The sequence below is a fragment of the Motacilla alba genome, chromosome 5 (genome assembly GCF_015832195.1).
Source record: "Motacilla alba alba isolate MOTALB_02 chromosome 5, Motacilla_alba_V1.0_pri, whole genome shotgun sequence".
In the NCBI taxonomy this organism is placed as follows: Eukaryota; Metazoa; Chordata; class Aves; order Passeriformes; family Motacillidae; genus Motacilla; species Motacilla alba.
In genome coordinates this window covers 7,312,932-7,336,548 of record NC_052020.1, presented here as the reverse complement: position 1 = coordinate 7,336,548, position 23,617 = coordinate 7,312,932, and the positions used below count along the sequence as shown (strand labels likewise).

At 42.4% G+C, this 23,617-nt stretch overlaps 1 protein-coding gene across 8 annotated transcripts in view; it reads right to left on the bottom strand.

The window, feature by feature from the left end:
- Positions 1–23,617, bottom strand: part of ANO1 (anoctamin 1) — a 72,020-nt gene that overhangs the window by 10,094 nt on the left and 38,309 nt on the right. Inside the window, exons 6-20 of one of the 8 annotated variants that reach the window (XM_038138607.1) lie at positions 22,994–23,048; positions 20,492–20,543; positions 17,912–17,977; positions 17,359–17,414; positions 15,855–15,896; positions 12,794–12,858; positions 12,100–12,234; positions 10,713–10,873; positions 7,990–8,072; positions 6,364–6,375; positions 5,476–5,547; positions 3,543–3,590; positions 2,277–2,351; positions 621–822; positions 43–154 (exon numbers count right to left, since the gene is read on the bottom strand). In XM_038138607.1, coding sequence (XP_037994535.1) covers positions 43–154; positions 621–822; positions 2,277–2,351; positions 3,543–3,590; positions 5,476–5,547; positions 6,364–6,375; positions 7,990–8,072; positions 10,713–10,873; positions 12,100–12,234; positions 12,794–12,858; positions 15,855–15,896; positions 17,359–17,414; positions 17,912–17,977; positions 20,492–20,543; positions 22,994–23,048 — 1,236 coding nt within the window. The remainder of the gene's footprint in view (positions 1–42; positions 155–620; positions 823–2,276; positions 2,352–3,542; positions 3,591–5,475; positions 5,548–6,363; positions 6,376–7,989; positions 8,073–10,712; positions 10,874–12,099; positions 12,235–12,793; positions 12,859–15,854; positions 15,897–17,358; positions 17,415–17,911; positions 17,978–20,491; positions 20,544–22,993; positions 23,049–23,617) is intronic. The other 7 variants (XM_038138608.1, XM_038138612.1, XM_038138610.1 and 4 more) reach the window with 7 other exon arrangements.

The window sequence follows — 23,617 nt, the reverse complement described above, 5'->3', positions numbered from 1 at the left end:
CTCCAAGAAGCTGAAAGCCTGAACAGCCCTTCCATCACTCACCGGCCTTTGAAGAAAGCCACGTAGAAAATGGGGGTGTAGGCGTTGACAAATTTCAGCAGGAAAGCCTTGAAAATCAGCCGCTCCTCGAAGTTCTTGTCGGTCTTTGGTACCTCTGGAACCAATGGGACATGGATGAGAAACGTTAAGGAATTATCCCACCTGGAGACATTTCAAGATCTTATAAATGTGGGTTTTGGAGAACATCATCAGCCACCTTTTAAACAAAGGGATATATATGTATAGTGATATATATATATATATAAAAGCAGTATGGCTGCACTGAGGTCAGTGGTCAATCTGCTGAGGATCCCACCATGTTACAATGGCAATTCCAATTATTTAGTTCCACACCTGCCTGACCTTCGTGACCATCATTTGTAGGTGCGCAAAAACTTGACCTGAAAAGATTTCTAGACCTTTGGTTAATGGCAATTTCTTGGAAATAATAATAACAAAAAAAAAGTTCCGCAGTGGAATTTTAGGCACAAATGTGACTGTCCTTGGCTCTGCCCGTGAGCCCCAGTGATATGGGTGCCCTGATTTAAGCCCCTGGTGGCGAGCTGAGGGTTCCAACGCACCAATCTGCGTGAGCCACCGGGCGATGCAGCCGTACACCTCGTCCAAGATGATGATGACCACCAGGTTGATGATGACGGCGGTGGCGGTGACGGTGACGCGCACGCTGGAGCGCCCCGAGGGCGTGGAGCTGATGGCCAGGGCAGCGGCCGTGGAGATCCTGTAGATGATCACCCCGAACACAATGGCGAACGTCAGCCCAACCTGCGAGGAAGAATCGCCCAAAGCCTTACCAGAGGTTTGCCTTCAAACGCTTTGTCTGGGATTTAGAAATAACCTAAAAAATGGGAACTCCGGGCCACACCCCAAGTCCACCCAATACTGCATTAAGGCCTTGATGAACTGTGGGAAAGGAGCCCCCTTTTTTGCTTGAAAATCACAGGAGAGAGAATGGCACCATGATGCCACAATAGTAGGAAAAGGCTTTTTTTTTTTAAGGCACCTAAATGTAAACTCCATGCTTAGCAGCATTAAAAAATACTACATGTTACTAATAAATAAATTCTAAAATACTATATATTATATAATTAAAATACTATATATAATACATTATAATATATATATTACTATATGTATAATATATATATCTATATTAATTTTAATTAATATAAATACTAATATGAAAAGTATTAGTGGGCCTGCTTTCAGCCCTGACACCAGCAGCATATACACGTGGTGTTTCCTCTGTGATAAACAAAAAAACCCAAAATTGAAACAAATAGGAGTATTTCTGCTTCACTCTACACACCAGCCTTCAGATCCCTTAGACAGGCTCACTGTGCTCTCATAATCACAAACTGAAATTAAATCTGATTGAATCAACACACTTCCTGGCACAGCAAAATCTCTCTCAATTTTTCGTTGCTTAAATAGAGGAATGATTTTAAAACATGATTCTCAAAAGGTACCGATTCTTCAGCTGACCATATGAGATTTGTTGCATTTCTGTTCTCTGAAAATACAAATATTTAAAAAACTCAACCCTAAACCAAAATCCCTACACCAAAGAAACAAATTAATTGACTTAGTCTGGGAAATTCTACCTTTGGAAAGGGTTTAAGCTTTTTTCAATATATCTGCCAATCTGTTCCATGAGTTGAATTATTATTATTTCTGTCAACATTTGTTTTAAATGCTGATGCTTTATCAGCAAATGGAAGAAGGCTGTTCTCATCATTATTTTACCTTTTCCTTGAATTAAGTGCTCTGTTTGCAATTCTCCTGTTAGATGGTATAGCTCCAAATTTGACTGATTGATTAAAAATCATTGCAATTATGATTGCAACTGGCAACGTCAGTTATTTCCTAAAGTTTGATTACAAAAATGATGTTGGTCTCTACTTTCTGACTACTTTCTGAGAGGGCTCTCTGTACTTTTTAAGCTTCATCCCATCAGTGGTGTGGGAATTTCCATTTCTGTGCCCTCACTTTCCCCTCCCCTAGTTTAGTATTCTTTTGTCTTTATTGGAAAAAGACAGCAAAGCAGAAATTCAAGCTCTTGCAAAGATTTCAGGTCATAAACCAAGAAAATGCTTGAATTTTTTTCACTGGAAAAAAGCCATTTTGAACTACATCCACCTGATAAAGTTTCCTATCACTTCTCTTCCATACAATGATTCAGTAACAAAAAATTTTGGGTTTTGCCAGGTGATGCTTACCATGAAGATGATGCCAACAAAATTGGTTAAATAGGCTGGAAAACGGTCCTTCCATGTCAGCTTCTCTTTATCCGTCTAAATTTTATTTTTGGTGGGAAAAAAAAAAAAGGTACATTTGATAAAGAAGGAGAGTGTGATTCTGTGCATGAGATGAAAACAGAGAGGGGGAAGAAAAGGCTGGCAAAACCACAACCAGTTAGAAGATGCAGACACAGTGTTTACAGTCACAATTCCACACAGGCAAACTGTTTACTCCGTATCCAGGTTCAGAGTGGTCAAGCGCCTGCGCTGGGAGTATAAATAAACCAGATTTTTCTGTGTACTTTTTGAAGGAAACATGCAAATAGGCTGTCATAAACCATGAAGTAAGGTCTCTCTTGCTGTTAAATATTTTCTTTTGCTTTCCCTACAAAAATCCCCCTCCTTCCTCTCCCCTTCCACAGTTAATATTTGCAGCTCTGCTGTTGCACCACTGGCTCCACTGAAATACGGATTTAAGCATTAAATTAATTCATGCTATGGAGTAGCTCCAAGGTGAACACTCAGTTGACAGGGAAGATTAAGTTTTTGTGTGTGGCAAGACTTAAAATTCCTTTGATATGAATGATTTTTAATTTTACCTGGCTATTCCTATGGTATTCAATGGACTACAGTAATAGGAATTATAGAAGGGGGGCTGGAATGAGGTGATCTTTAAGGTCCTTTCCAACCCAAACCATTTTGTTATTTTCTAAATAACAACTCTGTATATTCTCTGAATTCCCTAAACCCAGTCAATTTGCCACTGCCTGAACTTGGGCTACAAAACATTCATTTAGAAGCGCATTGCTCCTCTTCACAAACTTGGATGCCCGGAATTGTTTTGAAACACCAGAAAATCAACAGCAAAAGCAACATCTCAGAGGATGATGCACATAAAAACGCTGCTCAAATTCTATTTTTATGACATGCACATTGTCTCAGGGAAGTGCAAGTGGCTCTTTCAACACATGGCCCATGCTCCTCTGCAAAACATAACATCCAGGATGGGAAATCTAAGATTAGCCATGCAGTGCCATTCCCAACTCATAGAGCAGTGTCCCAAAAAGTGCTGAAGAAATGAGGCGAGGAAGGGGAAGAAACCCAGAACTGAATGCGAATATTAAACAAAGGTTCAACAGCCAAAACCAAATTGATTTGTGTCTTCCATAATTACTCATAATTTTGAGTTTCTTCATAAGTTTGTATAAAAAGAACCAATTTCACCCCAGCCATGACTTTCTTAACTCTTTGTCTCCATTTGTTTGCTGTCTCTTCTGGAAAATATCGGTGCTTCTGATGGGCAGTCAAAGGAAACAGAAAAGGGTCGGGAAATATGGCATTACAAAGCACTGCTCAATTAATTCCAATAATTAATTCCATATTCTCTACTGACACAGCACTTTAGCACAAGTGAATGCTCTGTTAGCTTGGTTAAGGCTTTGTGTTTCAGCTTTAAGTTAATAAAATACAACAGCAACAAAAGATAAATGCTTGCCCCAAATCCTAGGGAACATCAGGCAATCCTGCAAATGATATTCCCTTTTTAATACAGGATTGTGCTCTGCTTTCAATTTTATGATGTGTAAAGAATGTGCAGATTTTTTTTCCTTTAATTTTTTTTTTTTTAATTAGACTTCTCTTGAAAAAGCTGTAAGCAATTTTGGTTTAGCTTTAGATATTTTTTCTTTAAGAAGGTTTCCAAGTGTTACAACTGTTGAATTTGAACTTTAACACACTAGATCCCAATGAAAGATAACTACCAAGTCTTTCAGAAAAAAAACCTCTTTTTCTCACGTTTCCCAAATTAGTAACATCCAAATTGAACACAGCCCAAAAACTTATAAATAGTCTGGTTAAAAAAAAAAAAAATCCTTTCTTAATTGCTCAACTTTCATTCTCCAATATTAGAGGGCCACCATTCATTAGTTGCCTGATTAGACATCCACATTTAAGACCCGAATTCTGATTACACTCAAAAGTAGAGCAAGTTACAGGTTTTTAGTGGAATACAGTAAAGTCTGTATCCAAAATCGTTTACCCAGCCTATCATAGTGCAGCAACCCAAACTGTTTCCCTTCTGCAAGGGATTTAAAAAGGGATTTGATTCGCTTATGGCCCTGAACCATTTACATACAGCATCCTATAGATTAATGGGAACACACCACCAGCAGCTCTGTAGCATCTGTTAAGAGGGGCCCAGTGGCACTCAAGTATAAATTTACTTTAACATTCATCTATATGTGCTGCCCCTGAAGAGTGTAAATGTTATTGCAGTTGTATTTTCACAGAGTTGCCATAAAATCCCAATTTAGGGAACGGTTCCATGTTGTGGTGCCACTGGCAATAGACACAAGAGAGGAAATTCTGCCAAATTTAATGCTGGAGTTTTTACTTTTCTCAAGAAAACCACGGCACACGAATGGCTCACTTCTTGCAGTGAAGGGGGAATAACCTCAGGTAGGATGGGGGCATCAGTGTGCAGGGGAGAAAAGGAGCTTTCCCAAATCGCTCTGCTGCTGACAGGAAAGGAATTCCAGCTCCAGTGAAAGGGCAGGGAAGCTGCTTGCAGGGATTGCACCATCCCTTGGCAAGAGGCAGGTGCTCCTGGGGTGACAGGCAGCACCTTTCTCACAGTGACATAAAGAGCAAGTTCAGAGCATGAGTGAGCACTGCCTCCTTCAGTGGGATAAAAGGGGAAGATGTGTTTTTAAAAGGCAGAAAGTTATTGCCAAAGCTGGAATTTGGTGTGGAAATTGGAGTTAGTACTCTTCATTAATATTTTTATTTGCAGAGGAAGTCCAGCAAGACAGAGAACTTCTCCTGAGAGGCTTTAGGTACTTTTACTGCACAGAACAAGATGGTTTGTTACAACTTTCTGAAACTTGATTTATTACAGTTTTCTCAGACTTGATTTATTAGTGTTAGAGGAGCACCTCTTTGATGAGGCTCTGTTAGTTTCCCTGAGCCACACTCCTGAATCTAATTAGTAAAGTCATTTCTAGATTTAATCAGGTCTTGTGCCTAGCAGACCCCAAGCATCTCATGTGTGGATGAAGACACCTGGAACTTAAACACAGTGAGCACTGACTACTTTTTACCTATTTATTAGTCTTGGGTCACTGCCTGCTGTAACAACCTTCTTTTTCATAAGTGAAACAAATGAATAATTTTACCATACCTCTTTATGTTTGTGTTCTTTTCTCAAGGATTTTTCTAAAACCTTCGCTTCATATTCTGCTCTTGGATGATCCTGTGAAAGAAGTAATATTTAATAAAAAAAGCAAGATTACTTATTTTCTCTGTCAGCTACAGATGAACTCTCTGCAGGTTGATTTCCTGATAATTTCTGAGTTTTCTAACTGAATTCCAAATCACTTGGTATGTCATTCATGTCAATTGATCGTTGACTATAATTTAAAAAAATGTTAAGTCCTGTGAATACAGGAGCAGCTGCAGAACGATTTGGACAGCAGTGTGGAGTGCTGTGTAGGTTACATTTAATACATGAGATATGCAGCACAACCTGCAGACAGCACAGCTCATGATGCTTGGATTTTAGTTACCTCTATTTCTGAAAAAAGTTAAACGTCATTAACTAATTTCAGTGATCCTCAGCTCATGAGGGGATTAAATTTCTGCTGGAAGTATGCAAAATACTTGTCTTTGGGATCCCATAAAATTGTCAGTTGGGGCGTTCCCCTAATTCTGTCCAGGACAGCATCCACAGATTCTCTGTCTGCATTGCAGGAGAAGGTGCAGGAAACACTTGGAAGTAAGAGAGACAGCCAAAAGACTGAGGAAGATTCATGGGTTCAGAATTCCCGTAATTACGCATTCATAAAAGAGTCAGAATTCAAAATTATGCATTGGATGGGAAACAGAACGGAGCTGAAAAAAGTCTGAACAAGTGGAGGGGGGAAGGGTGTAAAGGCAAAGCAATCAGTGGGAGTTCCAAAGAAAATCTGATGCTTGAAAAAGGAGAAATGGAGATCAAAAGATGGCATTCATCAGTAGACATGGAATAAAAAAGGTAGGAGCGATTTTAAAAAAAAAATGTTTTCCAAACCTTGACTGCCTCCTTCAGGAAACCAGAAAAAAACCACGAAAACCAAGAAAAAACAAAAAAACAAATAAACAAAAATTTGATTACTGAACTGTTCCAGGTCATATTGTATTTATATATCAAAAGTTACATGAAACAAACATAGGTACAGTGGAGGGTTAGCCACTACTGGAGAAAACCCAGTCTATTCATGCTCTACATTAATTAAGATTACTGCAATTATTGCGTGAACGTGGTGTCCCTAAAAACACCAGAAAATGAGATACTTTGTGCTTTAGCATTTCACTCAAACCCCCGACTGTTCAACATGACTCTAGCTTAAGTTTCCCCCAAATCAGCAACAGGAGAACCTTAAATCCTGTGAAAAACCCATGACTGTATTATTTATCACTGACCACCAAAACCACAGAATAAAATATATGGAATTGACAGCTGCTGGTTTGGCTGTGCAGAGCTCTGGACTCAGACATGAAGCTGCCATTGAAAAGATACACTTAATCCTCTTCACTTTCATGGATGCTAACAAGTTACCAAAAATAAAGGAGCATAGAGTGTCCAGGAAATAAACCCCTATATTCTCCCCCAGTAAACAGGTACGGACCAGTGCAGAGGCTGCTGGCACAGGGCATCTAAATATATTATGGAGGAGATAAATATATTAAGGGGAGATAATTCCCACAGAAAGGCTCTGGGGGCGAGGGGAGCGATGGCTGTGCCAGGCTCAGCGAGCTGCAGGGTGTCAAAGCCAGGAAGGGCTGCTGAGCTTTGTGTTTCACGTGAGCAGTATTTGTTGTGTATCTATTTAGGACATCTAGAGACATGACAAGGGAGGTCATACTTCTTTTAATAACAACAGCAGGGCAAGGCTGGGGGCTGGGACGGTGCTCTGCTCCGGGAAGGTGTCTCCTTTATTTTCTGTAAAGCGGCAAAATCAAAACCAAAAAGGTGGGAAACGGTTTCTCAGCTGACTGAGGATTTTCTCTCCTCTCTTTCTAAAACTTCATTGATTTTGAAGATCTTTTTTTCATACAGATTTGGGCCTTTTCTCCTTTATGCTCTTGAGCAGATTTAGAATAAACCTGCCAGAGGTATTGCTTTTTTTTCGCCACTGCAAAAAACTCCACCACCTCCACACCGTGTCCCTCCCCATGCCTCAAGCCCACATGTCTGGCAATGCTTTCTGAGGTATTTTCCAAGTCAGGGCTTGATCCTGCATCGTTAAAGTTAATAGGAATTTTTCAGTGCTTTTTTTACAGCACTGTAACTTTATCAGCTTCAATGCACTCATTTCTGATTTACAGCAGTGTGTGATGAATGAGGTCCTTGGCTCTTGGCACTCTGACTTCAGCCCAGCAAAAGGTCTGAGCTGTATATTCCATGCCTACACTGCTAGGTGTGACCCCACACTTCAAAAAGAAAAAAAAAATCACATTTTGTGGCTATACAATTACGCTCCCATGGCAACAGGACCGGACTAGTCATGCCTTTGCTACAAAAACCTCAAACGGTTCATGTGTAGGGATTTTCCTTCCTCCTATAGGATGGAACCCTCCCAGGAACATGAGGCAGTCTGTAAGGTCAGGGCAACAGCAGGGTGGAAAGCAAAGAGTCAGAACTGAAGGGACAAACCTCCTCCTCTTCAAACCCAGTCAGGTCCCACCTGTAGTTGAGGCGCATCTGTTTTCTCTTCCAGTGCTCCATAAAGGTGGCAGCTGAAACAACAGTTTAACATGTAACACAGATTACCACAAAACTTCACTTCTGTTTCCTTTTATTCAACAGTCAGGTCTGGCTGGGAAACACTGATGTGCAGGAGCCAAGTGTTTTATCCAGGTGAGCTGAAAAAAGGGCATTTGTTACATCCACAGCTTCGTGTAGGAAGATGCCTGCAATTTTTAAGGGGTCTAAGAAAGCCAGGCAGCCAAACTTATTTAAATATTTGTATGTGTGACTAATAACATTATTGGTCTTCAACTATGTATCGTTTCATTTGTGAATCCAAAAAACCTGAATCTTATCTGTACAAAACAGGAATGATTTCACCTGTACTGATGGCAGAGTTATTCCCTTGAGGATATCAAGATAAAGCATTTTAATATCATTATAATTACATCCACCTCGTGGTCACAGTAGAGTGATTGGCTCTAATCATCACACTCAAACCCAAACACTCTAGTGAAAGTGTGAAAGAGGAAGCCTTTAAGAGTTTTAACCACTAAAAACCCAGCCATTTTCTTTTTGATGGAGAAGGCTGAGAGAAAAAAAACCCTCGTTAAAGCAATTCTTGAGTCGCCATGAATGATCCCAGTCTATATCAGTCTATCTGCCCCTGAGACCGAGCGAGTTCTCAGAGGACATATTTAGATGCTGGGAATACACCAGTGTTGTATAATAAATAAGTGATTATGAAAGAGGCAAGTCTACCAAGAAATGGTGTTCCCAGGGGAGCTTCCCACAGTGAGTATTAACAGATGTGCTCAGAAACATTCGTATCCAGAAAAAACAGAGGCAGGGAGAGGGTAACAAAGTTGAACAGAGAGGAAAGGACACCCTCTTGACTGGAGCCAGGCCGGGGCCATGACATTCATTCGCCTTCCAAGCGAAACTTTCATGTGGAAAAGCTACAGCTGAGCCCCTTCACAAGCCACAGGCTTCCTGTGAATCAGGGTGGCCGGAGCTGTGTCTTGAGAGGGTCCTTGTCTCAGGGACCTGGAATTGCCTCTCCTCTCCTCACAGTTCTCACGCTGGCTGGGGGCTGCAGCTTCCATTTACAGCCAGAGATATGGAACATGAACGAGATGCTGCTGGAAATCCTCCCGTGGCACTGGCTTACAGCAGGGCAAAAGGAGAGGACAGTGTCTGAAAAGCTGGCTTCTTTTGGGAGCCCTGGGGGAAGGTGCCAGGCAGCTGCATCCCTGCTCTGCCAGGAGCACCTGCACTTTCCTGTTTCAACCACACATGAATTTAACAACACAAACTCAAAACTATGTGGAGAAAGTTCTTAGTTTTCCAGTTGAAAAACACCTTTTTGAAACAATGTTTGGTTTATATGGGATTGTACCACAATAAAACTTTGTGTTGACTCCAAAGAGCTTGAGAAGTTTGACATTCCACTTCAAAATCCTCTCAGATTTTGTGCAGGGCCCAGAACCTGGCTTCTGCCAATCTGCCTTACTTTGCACAAGAGTGTAAAAACTGGATGAAGAGACCCACAGTTGCTTGCTGTGGAAAGGGAGGCAAACTTTTACTTTTTGGACAAGAGGATAACATGCCAAGATCCATGTGGGGCTCCCAGTAATGGTAAATGAGGGAGACCAAAGCTGACACTTGACTTTCCTTTGTGGTACTTGATAATAACCTCACAGTGCTGCATCTAAAACAATGTTACCCCAAACACAGATCCTGGCCAAAAATTAAAATTCAATTATGATGTACTTAAATCAGTTCGGATGAATGGTAATGTACAAACAGTTCCCTATGTACTGGAAGAGATAAGAACTCAGGGTGTATTATTAGGATGAAATATAATCCAGAACAGGTTATGTTAATTCAAATGAGGTGTACAGGGGGGCTTGTGCTACTCTCACTGCTGCTGGGAGTATGTGGCCATCAAAGCTCCTCTCCCAAAGAGCCCATTCCTGGAGCAAGGAGGCTCCCCATCCCTCCCCTAGCAGGGATGGGAGAAGCCCTCCACAACCATTTCTGAAGACATCCTCACAAAGAAGTCATGAGAGGGTTCATACTTTGACCCCAGTGCCAGAGACATGCCCAGAAAGGGCTAAAAGCATGAGGGCAGCATCGGGATCAGGAAAAATCCCTCTCCACCACTGTTCCCTCTTCCCAGCCTCCTTGCATGATGCCTGTCTGCTGATAAACCTAATTGCATCTCGAAGCACACTCAGGAATCAATGTTGGTTTGTCCTGAAGACGCTAAAGGCCATTACACTTCCCCCCAGAGCCCTCCCCTCAACCCCAGAGGACATTAATACATTTCTTCTGTAATGTTCTAAAGTGGAAGCTGGCTCTGCAAAGAGGTTTTTTTTTTTTTTTGGCAAGCTGTGCAATCCCGTTAATGAAATTTTGACATACCACGCAGCAGTTTTATGACAGATGCTTAACAATTTCATTTGCTATTCAGCTTCAGCAACTTTTTGAATTTTAGCCTCCAGTCCAGAATATAAATTTGGGTGTGACAGTTTCATGGGAAAGAAAAAAAAAAAAGGAAGGAAAAAAAAAAAGAGAAATTCTTTCTATCATTTTCTGCCTGTGTATAAATATGCTGCTTTATCTCTGTTTCTTCCGTTGTATTTTTAATAATTAAAAGCCTAACATCAAGGCAGAGATCTTCTTACCCCAGAGAGCCATGAAGACTGAGAAGAAGACAGTTGCAGGGTTATCAAACAGATGACTCGCACGGGCAGTGGCACAAGCAGAGCTCATCTTCCAGTAGCTGCACGTTTTGTCACACAAGGGACACATGGTGATGTTGTTTCTCTGGTCACACATCTCCATACTGCAACAAAGCCGCAAGAGAAGGGAAAAGACATGGTCAGGATGGCTCCAGCTTTGTGCTCTGATGATCCTTTCTCCTCTGGACAGCAGCTGCTTCTGTGGGATCACTGGATACGATCCCACACCACTGCAGGGGCTGAAATCCCCATGTAAGGCTGTCTCCCTCCCTCCCTCCTGCCCCAGAGCCATCAGGCTCTATGCTTTCTACTCTTAAGATCTTACAGAATAAAATAAATAAAAATAAAATAAAACACTCTTGTTTTGAAATACAAACTACAGTGGTAGATAAGGTACAAGGGAAGCGCTGAACATCAAGAGACTGGAGTTCAACCAATTTATCTCCTCTGTGCTCCATCTGTGAAATAGCAACACTGACCCTCCCTTTGACTTTCTTCAACTGTTGGAAGCACTACAAAGCAATCTTAATGAACAAAAAAAAAATTAAATCTATTTTTCGGTTCCCATTATCTGCTTTGTTATTCAGGGCTGGTGCTTGTTGTACAAACCATGTAATTTGCATCTCCAGCTGATGATGCGTGCAGGGCGAATAATGCAAAATCAGAGGGCTTTAAAAATGTTTTAATACAAAACTTGCTGAAAGATTAAAAGTAGGAGGACATCCAGATCTTGTTGATGTGATCACAGTAGCTTATTTGAGAGATGTATATTCTTGATGCATCTCTCTGTCACACAATGCTCTCCTAAGCACTCTGTGCTGGGAAGCACCAAACCCCCTCATTAGCAGAATTTTGCTGGTTTGTTTTAACATAATGATCTGAGCTTGGGAAAAAACCCAACCACCTGAGCAACCGGCCAACAATTATTTTTAGGACATCAATGCAAACTGCCCAAGTAATAGTAACAATGAATGCTAATGAGGTAGAAATGGGCTGCTCCGTGCCCTTGGGAGAGCTCCTTGCCTTACTGGAAGCTGAGATCAGGGGGCCTGTGGAGGTGGATTAATTTTAAGCACAGCTTCCAAAAGATGAAGCGTGAGGATGGCGAGTTTTAGGATAACACCATCCTGCTGCAACAGCCAGTTGGCACAGATGGGAATGGGGACTGGGGAGAAGGGATGTGGGTGGCACAGGACAAGACCCAGCAACAAGAAACCCCACTTTCAGCTGTGTTTGGCCTAGATATTACTGACAAAACATTTCTAAAGCAAGGCAACTTTGAGCTTGAAGTGCCCTCCAACAGCAGGATCTATTTATTCATCCATTTTACCTGGGAATATTCTCATCCACAGTTGCACAGCCATAGAGGAAAACGATAATCCCTACAATTGAAGCTGGAATGAGCATTTGTGTATAAACTCCCAGCCAGGCAAAATATAGCCCGATCTTCTCTCCAAAGTATTTTCTGAAATACATTTAGAAAAAATGAGAAAGAAATGAGAGATACATGTTTCCTATTTCTTAAAATATAACGTGGCTAAAATTATGAATCACATCTGGATTAGGCATGGAGAAAGTAAGATGACCTGTGGGAATTTTTTTCTTCTCAGAGGACTGTCTTTCTCATGATGCTTGGAGTCCATCCAGAGATACAGGCACCCTGAAAACAAGTTTGTCCCACTGGTCATTCTTCCCCCCCACTATGTTTCTGCTGTGCAAATTGGTATCTTTGGACCTTCTGTGAGTGAATCCTCTTAAAAAGGCGCCTCATTTTCCTCAGAGAGTCTTACGACGAGCAAACAAAATTAATTAAAAATATACCCCCCGCAAGCTTTCACTCCATGCGGGATATATCAGCATGTCCTAAACGCACAGAAAACTCCTTTTGTCCCAGGGAATTTCCCATTCTCTGGAATCCCCCAGGGTGACGGGGCACCGAGGGCAGCATCCCCCCAGGGGCACAGGGCATGGGCATCCCTGCAAGGCTTCATCTCTGCCCCGTGGGCCCCGGGGTGAACTCTCACCTCACCAGGTCGATGGGCTGGTATTTGTAAAACACTCCGTAGCTCGCCCACTCCTCACACAGCAGCTGGAAAACACAAAGGAAGGTGAGGAAGGTGAGGAAGGTGAGAGCTAAAGCACCACCGGGCTCTCCTCTGGCCGCTGCGGGAGCCGCAGGCCTCGCCGCGCCGGGGCTCCGGCCCGACACGCGCAGCCTGAATTAAATATTAAAAATAAACGCGCTGGTTTGGCGCGCTCCAACAGGGAGATGAGTTGCAGCACGTTGAGAGGCTCTTCAGCAGCTGGTCTGAGGGACACCGACAGCAGACACAGGGACAGCAGGGCTGGCTTTGTGATCTGTAGGCCCAGTCACCCTCTGGGGGAAGAACCTTCTCCTGCCATCCTACCTCAGCCTCCCCTGGCACAACCTCAGGCCATTTCACCATAATTCAGCATCCAGCAAGAGGTGCTGGGCTGAGGTGCCTCAAAGGCTGCTTTTAAAATTTTTCTTCAGCTTTAAACCACCAGAAGCCAACCATGTCCACTCTTCATCAGGATGTGGGCCAAGGAAAACAATGATCCCCGTTACTGATTTGCAAAACTGAATGCCTCACAAAAATAGGTTCCTCTGAGACCTTCAACTTATCCTCTGTTTCGTAAAATATATAAATAGCGCTTCTCAAACCTCACTTTGGTCCCTCATTCACTTCAGCCAACAGAGTGAACAAGAAATGAAACTCAATGGGGAACAAAGACTGAAACCAGTATCGGGACAGGGAGGGCAACAGGATGAATCTCGTTCCTAGACCAAACAGGATGTTGTTCCCTAAACTCCAGGCTATTTTATCATGGGAAACTTGACAGATGTCAAACTCCTACATGTCTCCAGTGAAATGCAGCAAAAAGGGCAGACCGGAGCCTGGCCACTGCCCATGCCCATTCCTCCTGCTCACACTTGGATCACAGAGAAGTCCCAGAGTAAACCATGTTCCTACAGCAATTTTGGAATTCTCCTGCCAAACCATTAACAGAGAATTTCCAAGCTGAACTGCTGTACTTATACAAACAGCTTGACTCATTAAAAAAACCCAAAAAACAACAAAGCAACTACTCAGCTTTTACAGAAATATGACGTCAAAAATGTAAATGGCATGTAGGTTTTCCCCTCTGCAACCCAAAATCATGAATCATTATTAATTTCCTTATAACAGGAAGGGCAGGAACTGAAACTTAACAGCAAGCCTTTGTTAAACAGCAACATTCTTGCAAATTTTATTTTTATTCTGCTTTAGATCTCTTTCAACCACATTTTCCAAAGGTTTAAGGCCAACTGCCTGTGTCTGGGAAGCAATGATTTGGGACACCTCAACATCATCATGCAGCACTAGCTAAGCCCCTTCCTTCAATATATATTTTTTAAAATTTGATCTTTAAAGCTAAGTTTATGCTGAAAATTAGATTCCTTTTCTGTGATCCAAGCTGGTCAGCCATATCAGGAAAACACTAAGCTGAGGAGATTTTGCATCAGTGCCATGTTTTAGTTTTGTGCAACTTGAAACCAGATCTGTGCCTAAAGTACAAATGAATTATCTCATTTATCCTGACATTTATCAGCCTGATATTCAAAGCACAGCTTCAAAGACATGATTAGAGGAGATCAACACACTAGACCTAAATATTTACTTCATTTCTAGGCCTCAAATCTTTAATTTTCTTGTTAAAAAAGGCACAGGCCTGGCCTAGTGCGGGATAAGATTAAAGAAAGCTTCAAGAAACCAGAAGAGACATGGCAAAAACACACCAAAAGATTATTTGCTGGAACTGAAAGTCAAAAGCCAAGGTAAACACTTCCAAACACACAATGAACTTGTGAAATTAGTGCATTTGTGAGGTTTGAGATGTTATTAACGCAGAAGATAATCTGGACACTTTCAGAAAACATGGACTTTCATCCTATTTTTAGTTGAGAGCTGTGTTGCTTAATAATGAAAAGACAGATGTGTGGTATTTTTAACACAAATCAATAGAGGGAGGGAAATAACATTCACTGTCTTTTGATGAGCCATTTGCACCTGAAGGACCAGCACACTGGCCATTTTGGAGCCTATTTTTATGCATAAAGCCTGAAGGTCTTTAAATCTGCTTTTCCTGTGACCTGAATGTTCAGAGCATTTCTTTGGAGAAAAAAAAAATAATCACAAAACAAACAGGAAAGGCAAAGTTTCAGGACTGAAACTCCAGCATATACAACACCCAAATTTGGTAGCTCCTTGTGAGAGAGCTGGTTGTCACCTCTCCACTTCAGTTTTTGTCCAATACACAAAAGCCAGCCTTCTTTGGGGAAGTGTGATGGGGAGGATGAAGCCACTGAGCTTTGAATTTAAGAAATCAGCATTTCCACAAAGGGTGGAAAATTTGGATTTTTGCTCATACTTCCTTACTATAAAGTACTACTTCCTACTTCCTCAGGAAAAGTACTTCCTTAGGATAATTTCTACTTGTTTTACCACAGTGAACAAATGTTTTTCACTATACAGACAATAAAACCACAATTTAAAGTATTAACTTCAGCAAAAAGTGATGCAATGCCTCAGTGTACACCCACAGGACAGCTTCTGGCTGCAGAGCACACATTAAAACATTATTGAGGACCTCTTATTCCTAAAAAATATTCAATATTTATCTTTCCCAATCACTTTTATGCTTATGTGCATCAACTGCCTCTGCCACCCACTCCTCCAGTTCTGATCCTCATGCCATGGAATGAAGCAGGATTTATGCCCAATACAGATAGCAGAACATGACTGAGCATCCTCTCATCAGAGCTGGCCTGAAATGACATTATCTGAACATATGTCAATATTCTTACCAATGAGGCATGACATGTATCATTACTGTGCATATCCACACTACTTTCCACATTTGGGCAAATTTAAATGCTGCAAAGCACTTTTTTCCTTAAACTGTTTGGCATTTAGTGCCTTTTTGCAGCGTTTTCTGTGGGATTTTGGCAAAATTCCAACAGGTGACTCTTCAGGCTGGGATTCTTGTGAATATGTTAAACCCCCCTGTGCATCAACTTACTTTTCTGTCATTGGGCTCCACGTTTTCACCTTCATAGTCACCCTTTAAAGAGAAAGAAAAATCTGCGTCATCCAGCAGCTTGTGCCAAGAACTGCTCTGATCCTGCATACCCACGTCTCCCACTCACTTAATGCATCAAAACCAGAAAAAGCAATCTGTAAAATAATGCTGTATTTTAGGAGCCCATTTGTCACGGCACACTTTGTCTTCTGTCACTGGGCACATTAGGAGAGAGCAATAGTGTCTGTCATGGGGGGAAAAGGAATGAATAAGTGATAAAGGTGGCCTAAAAATGTCGAGGGAAAGGATGCGGTATTGCCATGGTATTTGGGGTTCAGCTCAGTCCACTGGAAAGAGAAGGAACAGGCTAAGAGAGCTGCTCCCTCTCCAGACTCTCCAAACACTCAGGGCTGATTAGATTTGAGGTTTTAACTTGGAGCTATTTTTTGAGCAAACTAAGACAATAAATAACTTCTATACAAGACTATCAGCGGCTGTCCAAAGATGTGAGGCTAGAACAGGAAGAGAAGTTTTATTTAACCTTACTTTCTCAATTTCTACACAGCACTGCTGTAGTTTGAGAGCCCTGACATGTATGACAGACATCAGGCAAAGACGCTGCTCTGCTCTTGGGTGCTCACAGTCCCATGTAAAACCAGTGCAAGTGTGGGGAGCAGAAAACCAGGAAGATACACTTCACCCTCAAATCCCAGGCCAGAAAACCAGCACTGGGCTCCATAGCCCTTGGGCACTACACTCAGCTCAGGCGTGAGCAGTGTGACGGCCAGTCCCTGTGACATCTGCCAAGCTTTTCTGCAGGCTAAGAGCGTGTGTTTGTCAGTTCTAGTTGCACCCTGAACCTCTCCATCAGAAGGACAGCAGCACCCAGCTCTGTGTACCTCTGACAGGATGGGGGTCCCTGGCTTGTCCTGAGTGCCACCAGAATTCCTGAGCTCTCACTGACCCTCTCAATGAGCACCAAAGCTGAACACACTCTTGACATCTCACTGAGCTGCTCAGAAGCAAATTTCATCAGCAGGGAGGTCTCCAGTCACATCCAGCCCCATGGAGTATGTGCCATCAGATCCTTGCTCGTGGTTTTACCTGGTTGCATGGACACACAGCTACTGACACCTCCACAGGGAGATGTGGCCAAGGGAACCAGCTACTAGGTGCCCTGGTAATAAATGTGTTTCCTGGCACTGGTGCCAGAGATCCTGGGGGCAGAAGGTCAGGAAACAACGGAAGAATTTCATTTGCTAAAACACTGTAACAACTCTTCTAATGTTACGTTCAAATGTATGATCGTTGGAGGTAGAACCGAGGTGGGGAATTCCTTAAAAGCGAGCAGAGGGATGGAAACAACATGCAGAAGTTACTGCAGTCATGACACAAGTGAGAAGAAAGTCAGTCATGTTTGGGATGATGCCACCAACACGTAACACATGAGGGATTTCTTGGTGACAGACAGCAGACACGTAAAATATATTGCGAGATCACTTACGTCATGCAGAGGATATGCAGCACTGTAAACTCCATTGGCAAGCAGGCTGGTGATCCCTTGAAAAATAAAGACATAATAGTTATTTATACATTTCAAGGTTAGACAGCCTCACTTCATCATCCTTGCAGGAGATTTCCCTCAAAGTAACAGCCATTTGATCAGATAATGATTTTGCTGCCATCTTATTCCTTTCCATGTAGTTTCATTTTTAATCATATAGGTTATTATACATGACTCATTTTATGAAATGGAAAACTGCAGAGAGCAAGAGGAAGTCATATATATTTGAGAATCAAGAATTAGAAGCCAATGACTTGAAATTAGTCATTAAAATAAATTACATTTTCTGAAAAGTCAGTTTGATTTAAGGGCAAGCCTGAAGATTTGAAAGTGTAGCAGAAGGCTGGATCACAAGGAGAATATGGCTGGAATTGATGGCATAGGGAAACCCACATCCGCACGCATCACCCACGCAAAGTTTTGAATTCAGGTTTCAGATTGATCAGAGAAATTGTAGGGAAAGCCTTTGCGAAGACCTTGGCGTAATACTTACCATATTTACCACATTTTCGTCTTTTATTTAAAAGGGCAGTTTCCTTCTTTCTTCCCTCTCCTTTCCCTGTTTACACAGCCGTTTATTAGTGACATGCATGAGGCTGAAAGCAATTAGTGCTTCATCTATTAAATGTCTGTGGCACAAGGGACTGGGAGGAGTCCTGCCTTTCCCAGGGGCGCTGTCACTCCTTAACTGGGGGCCAGAGAGAGGAGTTGGTGCAGAAGTTTGGAGGAGTGCCGCACCATCCCCAAAAGTGGCTGGACCTGGGCCTTTGGAGGGCTGTAGCTCATTAATTCCCTAATGTTCTTTCCTCCGGCAGCTGCTGGCTTTAATAGAGCTACTTCCAATTCTGTTCACCACGTCTGGAGGCATCACATTGCCCCTGAACGTACATTTGGGGATGGAATGAACCAGTTTTGGGTGCTGAGTCAGAGCTAAGTCAAGCACTTGTCTTTGTGCAGGGCAATGGTGATTAATGCCAACTGAAAAAAAAATAATATATATAAATCTGGCCACTGGAATTGGGGAGGATTTGAAAAGACTTAAAAAAAAGAAAAGAAAAATGAGGTGTTCTGGTGGGCTCCATGCTGCCCGTCAGCTCATGGCTAAGAAAAGAGTGTGGGACGTGTGTGAAGGAACAGTGACTATGAACCAGGAACCAGCTCACTGTAGAGTCATTTCTGATTGCTCTTGAAATGAGGATTGTTCAAGTTCATTAACATTTTTGAGATACTAATCACCTGCTGGAGGAGCAGCTCCAGGAGTGCTCAGTATCTTGCAGATACTGATATTAATTTTCAAAGCCCTATTTAAGATTATACAGGTCTATGAATTGTCTGCAAATGTTTCCACACTCCTGGCAGAGACAACTGGTGAGCAGATAAATGATTTTTCTAGGGCTGTGAGAAGAGCTACACAGTCCCCTTCTACTACAGATCTGGATTTAAAAGTGAAGCCAGATTCACATTTTCACAAAATTTTCCCAATAAATAACAAAGGCTGCAGTGTTCCCCATGGCAGCTGCTTTTTTCCTGCTGGGCAGCAGTGCTGCAGCTTTATCTGTGTTTGTTTAAATCTGTTTGCCACCTCTGCTGGGTTGTAACCCAGCATTCCAGCACTGGAACACAAAGGAGCTGATTGAGTTATGCTGGGCTGGCCTGATGGCATTTTTATTTGCAATATTGTGTGGCCTTGCCAGTCTCAGGTAGAAGAACCATCCAGGAATCCTAACACTCTACCATACATGACTGGCTTCCCTGTTCAACTAATCCCTACTGTGCTTCCCATTTACTGGACAAAAAAAAAAAAAAAAAAAATCAACTGAGAAACCAACTCCAAGGCAAGAATTCAAACTGAGCTGTGTGACCTTCCCCTTTCAAGAGTCCAAAGATGTAATTTCCAGTGAAAATGATCCAGCACCAGACTCAAAAAGGGTCTCGAAAGTCACAGAAGAATTTGAATTTCCCATGCTACAGAGAACAGCACTTCTGTTAATACTGGCTGGACACCAAATTTTAGTGTATATTAGGAGTCAACAATTGTGCATTGTATGTTGTTACTTCAACACAAAAGTCAAAGCATGGAAATAATTTGTGGCGTAATTGTTCTTCTATTATTTGATGTCTTTCTAAGCAGCTGATGGGTCAATATTGAACAGAACTACCTGTAATTCAAGTTCCTATTGTTTTATTTAACTTCTTGTAGGCAAATACATGCCATAACAGATTTCAACAGTTACCAAACATTTTCTTCCATGTTTACGCACTTTTCTCACTTTGTTTGGGAATTCACCCTTCCACCTTACTTGTTTGGCTTTACCATTAACTATTTGTTAACTTTGGTCCCACAGTCAAGTGTGTGTCCGTGCATCATGTATAAAATAAAGTATATAACAGCTGAGCAGGATCAGCTGCCAACAAATCTTTAAGGGGGCCTGATTTGGCAATTCATCTTTATTATGAGTTTAATTCTTACAACGCAAACCCTAGGGCTGAAATCCCAAAACTCTTGGTAGTGGTAGTACAAACTTCACATCCCCTGACTTGCAGCACCTGCTCTGAGGGCTGAGGTGCCCAGTTCCAGTGCAAGCCTTGGCCCCTGGCTGCTCCAGGGGATTCATCTCTGTTCCAACCAGGACAGTCACTAGTCAAGACCATTTCCCTCAAGTCACTGGAAAACCATCCCACTATAAAATGTGGGGTTCCTGCTTGAACGAAACGGGCCGAGCCACAGACGTTCACTGCAGGTATTGGATTTCACAGAAATACCCTCAATCCATTCCAGGGAGTGTAGAACACAGAGCACACCTCATCTGCTGGTTTATGTCACCATCCATCCTAAGTCACATCTGCAGGGGCTACATGCTCACTTACCATTTAATTTAATCTATGAATTCACATTTGAGAAAATGTCAAACAGCTGCATAAATTTAATCAGATTTCCAAATAAAACAATTACATCCACATACATCGAATTAGAGAGCGGGGGGAAACCTAAACTCCACAGCCATTTACAACATACAATTATTTTCAATACCTGAAAAAGATATTGATCTTAAAGCTAAATAAAGTTCCTTACCCATGCTATATTTTGCTTTGGTACACGTCGTTCTTTTCAATATTTCATAAACCTACAGAAGCAAAAGAGAAGACAGGGTTACTTCAGACACTGCCAGTGAAAAGCGCAATCTTTTTGTGTACAGCTCAAATATTGGCCAAACCAAGACGTGGATGAAGTCATCAGTCTTTAATAAAAGTCATGGTGCTCAGGAGAGCGGGGCTCAGAGCTCTCTGTGCTGTGCTTTCTGTACAGGAGAGAAAAGCTTAGTTAAATAGTCAGCTGCCAGGAGAGCCGATGGGGGCAAACAGGGTTACATCTACCCCCGGCACAACAGAAATGCAGTTTTTGCTCATGTTAGCCATCGATTAGAGCTCAGCGGTGTTCTTCCACCTGGAGCAGCTCTTCCCTGGCCTCCAAGGGCGGCTGGCTCCATCCCAAGGAGCTGCGCAGAGCTGCGGGCTCACGGCGTGTACACAGCACACAGCCGTTTATCAAACTGGACTAACACAGGCTGACCTTAACATCCCTGAGCCTGCCTGACCTCAGTGGCAAAACAGATGTATTTATTTTGGGATTTATCGCATTTATTGTCGAGTAACCTTTGCACAGCTCAGCAGGCTGCCCACGAGGTTCGGCTTCGGCCGCTCCTGTGCAGCAATGCTCCCTGGCAGGGCAAGCAGGCAGCACAGGGAAACCTGGAGCAAAGGCACCTCCTGCCCACTGCCTGGGCTGTCGCTGGAGCTGGGGACTGTTTCCCAGCTCCCTAATCTGTGAGCTAACTTGACTCTTGCCCAATTCACTGGAGGAAGCAAGTGAGGGCATCCGGGGCAAGTCCCACAGCTCATCCCAAGTCTACATACAAGTCTGTCGTCTTGTAACCCCTGTGAATTAAAGGGCTGTCACAGAGAGATTTCCAGTTATATAATACGTTTTTTTTATTTTCTTTTTTAATAACTAAAAGGTCCTTGGCTTAGTTTCTATTCATCAAAGACTCATGGGTAGTGACTAGATTCCTGTTCATTTCGCAGTAGGTGGAAGGGTCAATATTTGCACTGTGGTTCAAAAATACATTTGAGAAAGGCAGGGGAGAACTTTAAGAAAGAAGAATACAAACAGCAATGCACACAGAATAAAATTATGTTGGGAAACATTCAATATGTTCTTTATTACTGGGTGATTTGCAGGGATTTCACACAAAGCAGCACAGCACCAGCATTATTCTTATACGGCCAGTGTTCCTTCAGTCTTTTAAAAAGCCCTTGTCCCTCCTTTTCCTCTCAGCCTCTGCTCTGAGCTCCTGCTTCAGTGTCCATTTTCCAGTCTTGCTCACCCTCTTGTTCCATGGAGCCATTTTGTCTTGCTGCCTTGCTCAGCCTGTCATGAATTTGAACTCTTCATTTGTTGAGTTCTTTGTACTTACAAGATTTTTTCCCTATATATCTGGACATATAAAAGAAAGCCTACAAACAAAAAAGCCAGGCTTTTTTTCCTCCCCCACAATCTCAAGTTAAATGTTTTATTTGCAAATAAACCAAATCAACATTTGTCTTTTTCTTCCCCATTTCTGTGCTCCTGCATCTGCCTCCCCTGGTCCAGCTGACCTTGCCCCCATAACCAGTTCTCACATCAAACCCCTGCTCTTCAGGCTGGTGGGGAACTGCACTGTGGAATAAGCTGGAATTTCAGAGCAGGAAAGGGAAGTTGGATATCTCACACCCCTTATCACCACAGCAATGAAAGGCAGCTATGACTGGGATATAAGCTCTTTTGGAAACCACTTGGCATCCCAAAAGGCTGAAGTTAAATATAAGATAAAAGCATGCTGGCAGTCACATTCCAAGGCACCAGTTAGGAGCAGTGGAATGGGGCAAAGAGTCCCCGTTATCCTCTGAAATGTGCTGCAGCCAGGGCTGCTTGGCACGGCCCCTTCCTGCTGCCCTGGATGTCACACGAGCTGACCTTTCAATTCCTCCTTTGGTGGCTATAAATGAGGCTACACCTTCTTCCCCAGCTCTATTTTATGTTCTGTAATCAGATAAAAGCCATCAACCTCAACATCTTCAATACCACCATTACAGAGAATTTCCCCCCCAAAACTATAAATAATATTCCCTGTGAATACCTGGTTGTTTTGTTGGAATTTGTCTCAGGATATTTAGCAGCATTTTGCAAAAAGAACAAGGTATAGTTACAAAAAGTTAAACCCCTTGTGGGTGCAGGCAGCTGGTGGGCAGAACAAGTGGTAAAATCTAAACATTCCCAGCTGGTGATATCTCTACTAAGAAAATTACCCCTGAACTAGAAAGAAGATCCAAATTATTTCCCAAAAGGCAGCAACCTGTTGGCATCGAACACTGCTCAGCACTAAATCTGGAATCATTGACAATTTCAGTACCTGATGGCACAGGAGATCCTTGGCATTTGGTTAAGAAAGACAAACTTGAACAGGCATTGCACTAAAGCTGTTAACACCACGACTGAGGCAATATCCACCATAAATTATTTATAGGCAGTACTTACTATAGTGCTTCTGGTTTTACTGTCGAAGAAGGAATCTTTGTCAGACAAATCAAATCTGTTAAAAGATTAGAAGGAAGCCCATTAGGTCAGAAAAAAAAAAAGTCAGTAATTTCCTGTTCTTGTTGACCCCTTCAATATTTTCATTTCTCTTGGGAATCTCTCAGAGCTCAAATTGAAGAACAGCTTGTAGAAACCCTGCTAAAAAGCAAGTCCAACCCAACTCCCACAATTTAAAGAGGCTGCTTATACATTTCACTGGTTTTATGTCTTTATAGGTTTTTCAGCACAAAAGACAGCGTTGACACTCATTTAAGTTGAATCCCTGACCACTGCTGGCCTTGAACTTCCCCTCCTCATCTTGAATTTTCCCTGTGAGGCCTCTGTTTCCTCCCTCACTCAGCAGAGACACAGGTGCTGTCCCTGGAAAAGCCACCTGCAAACAGTGTGAGGCCCATCCATGTCTACACTCAGGAGCATCTTCTGGACCTTCCCCGATCCTCCAGGAACGCCCCACGTGCAGCCAACACACAAAGACATTTCCTGCAAGCCCAAGGACAGGCCAAGATGTCACACACGCTGCCTGGCCCGAGCCCATCAGTGCTCTGCATCTCTGGATGAAACACT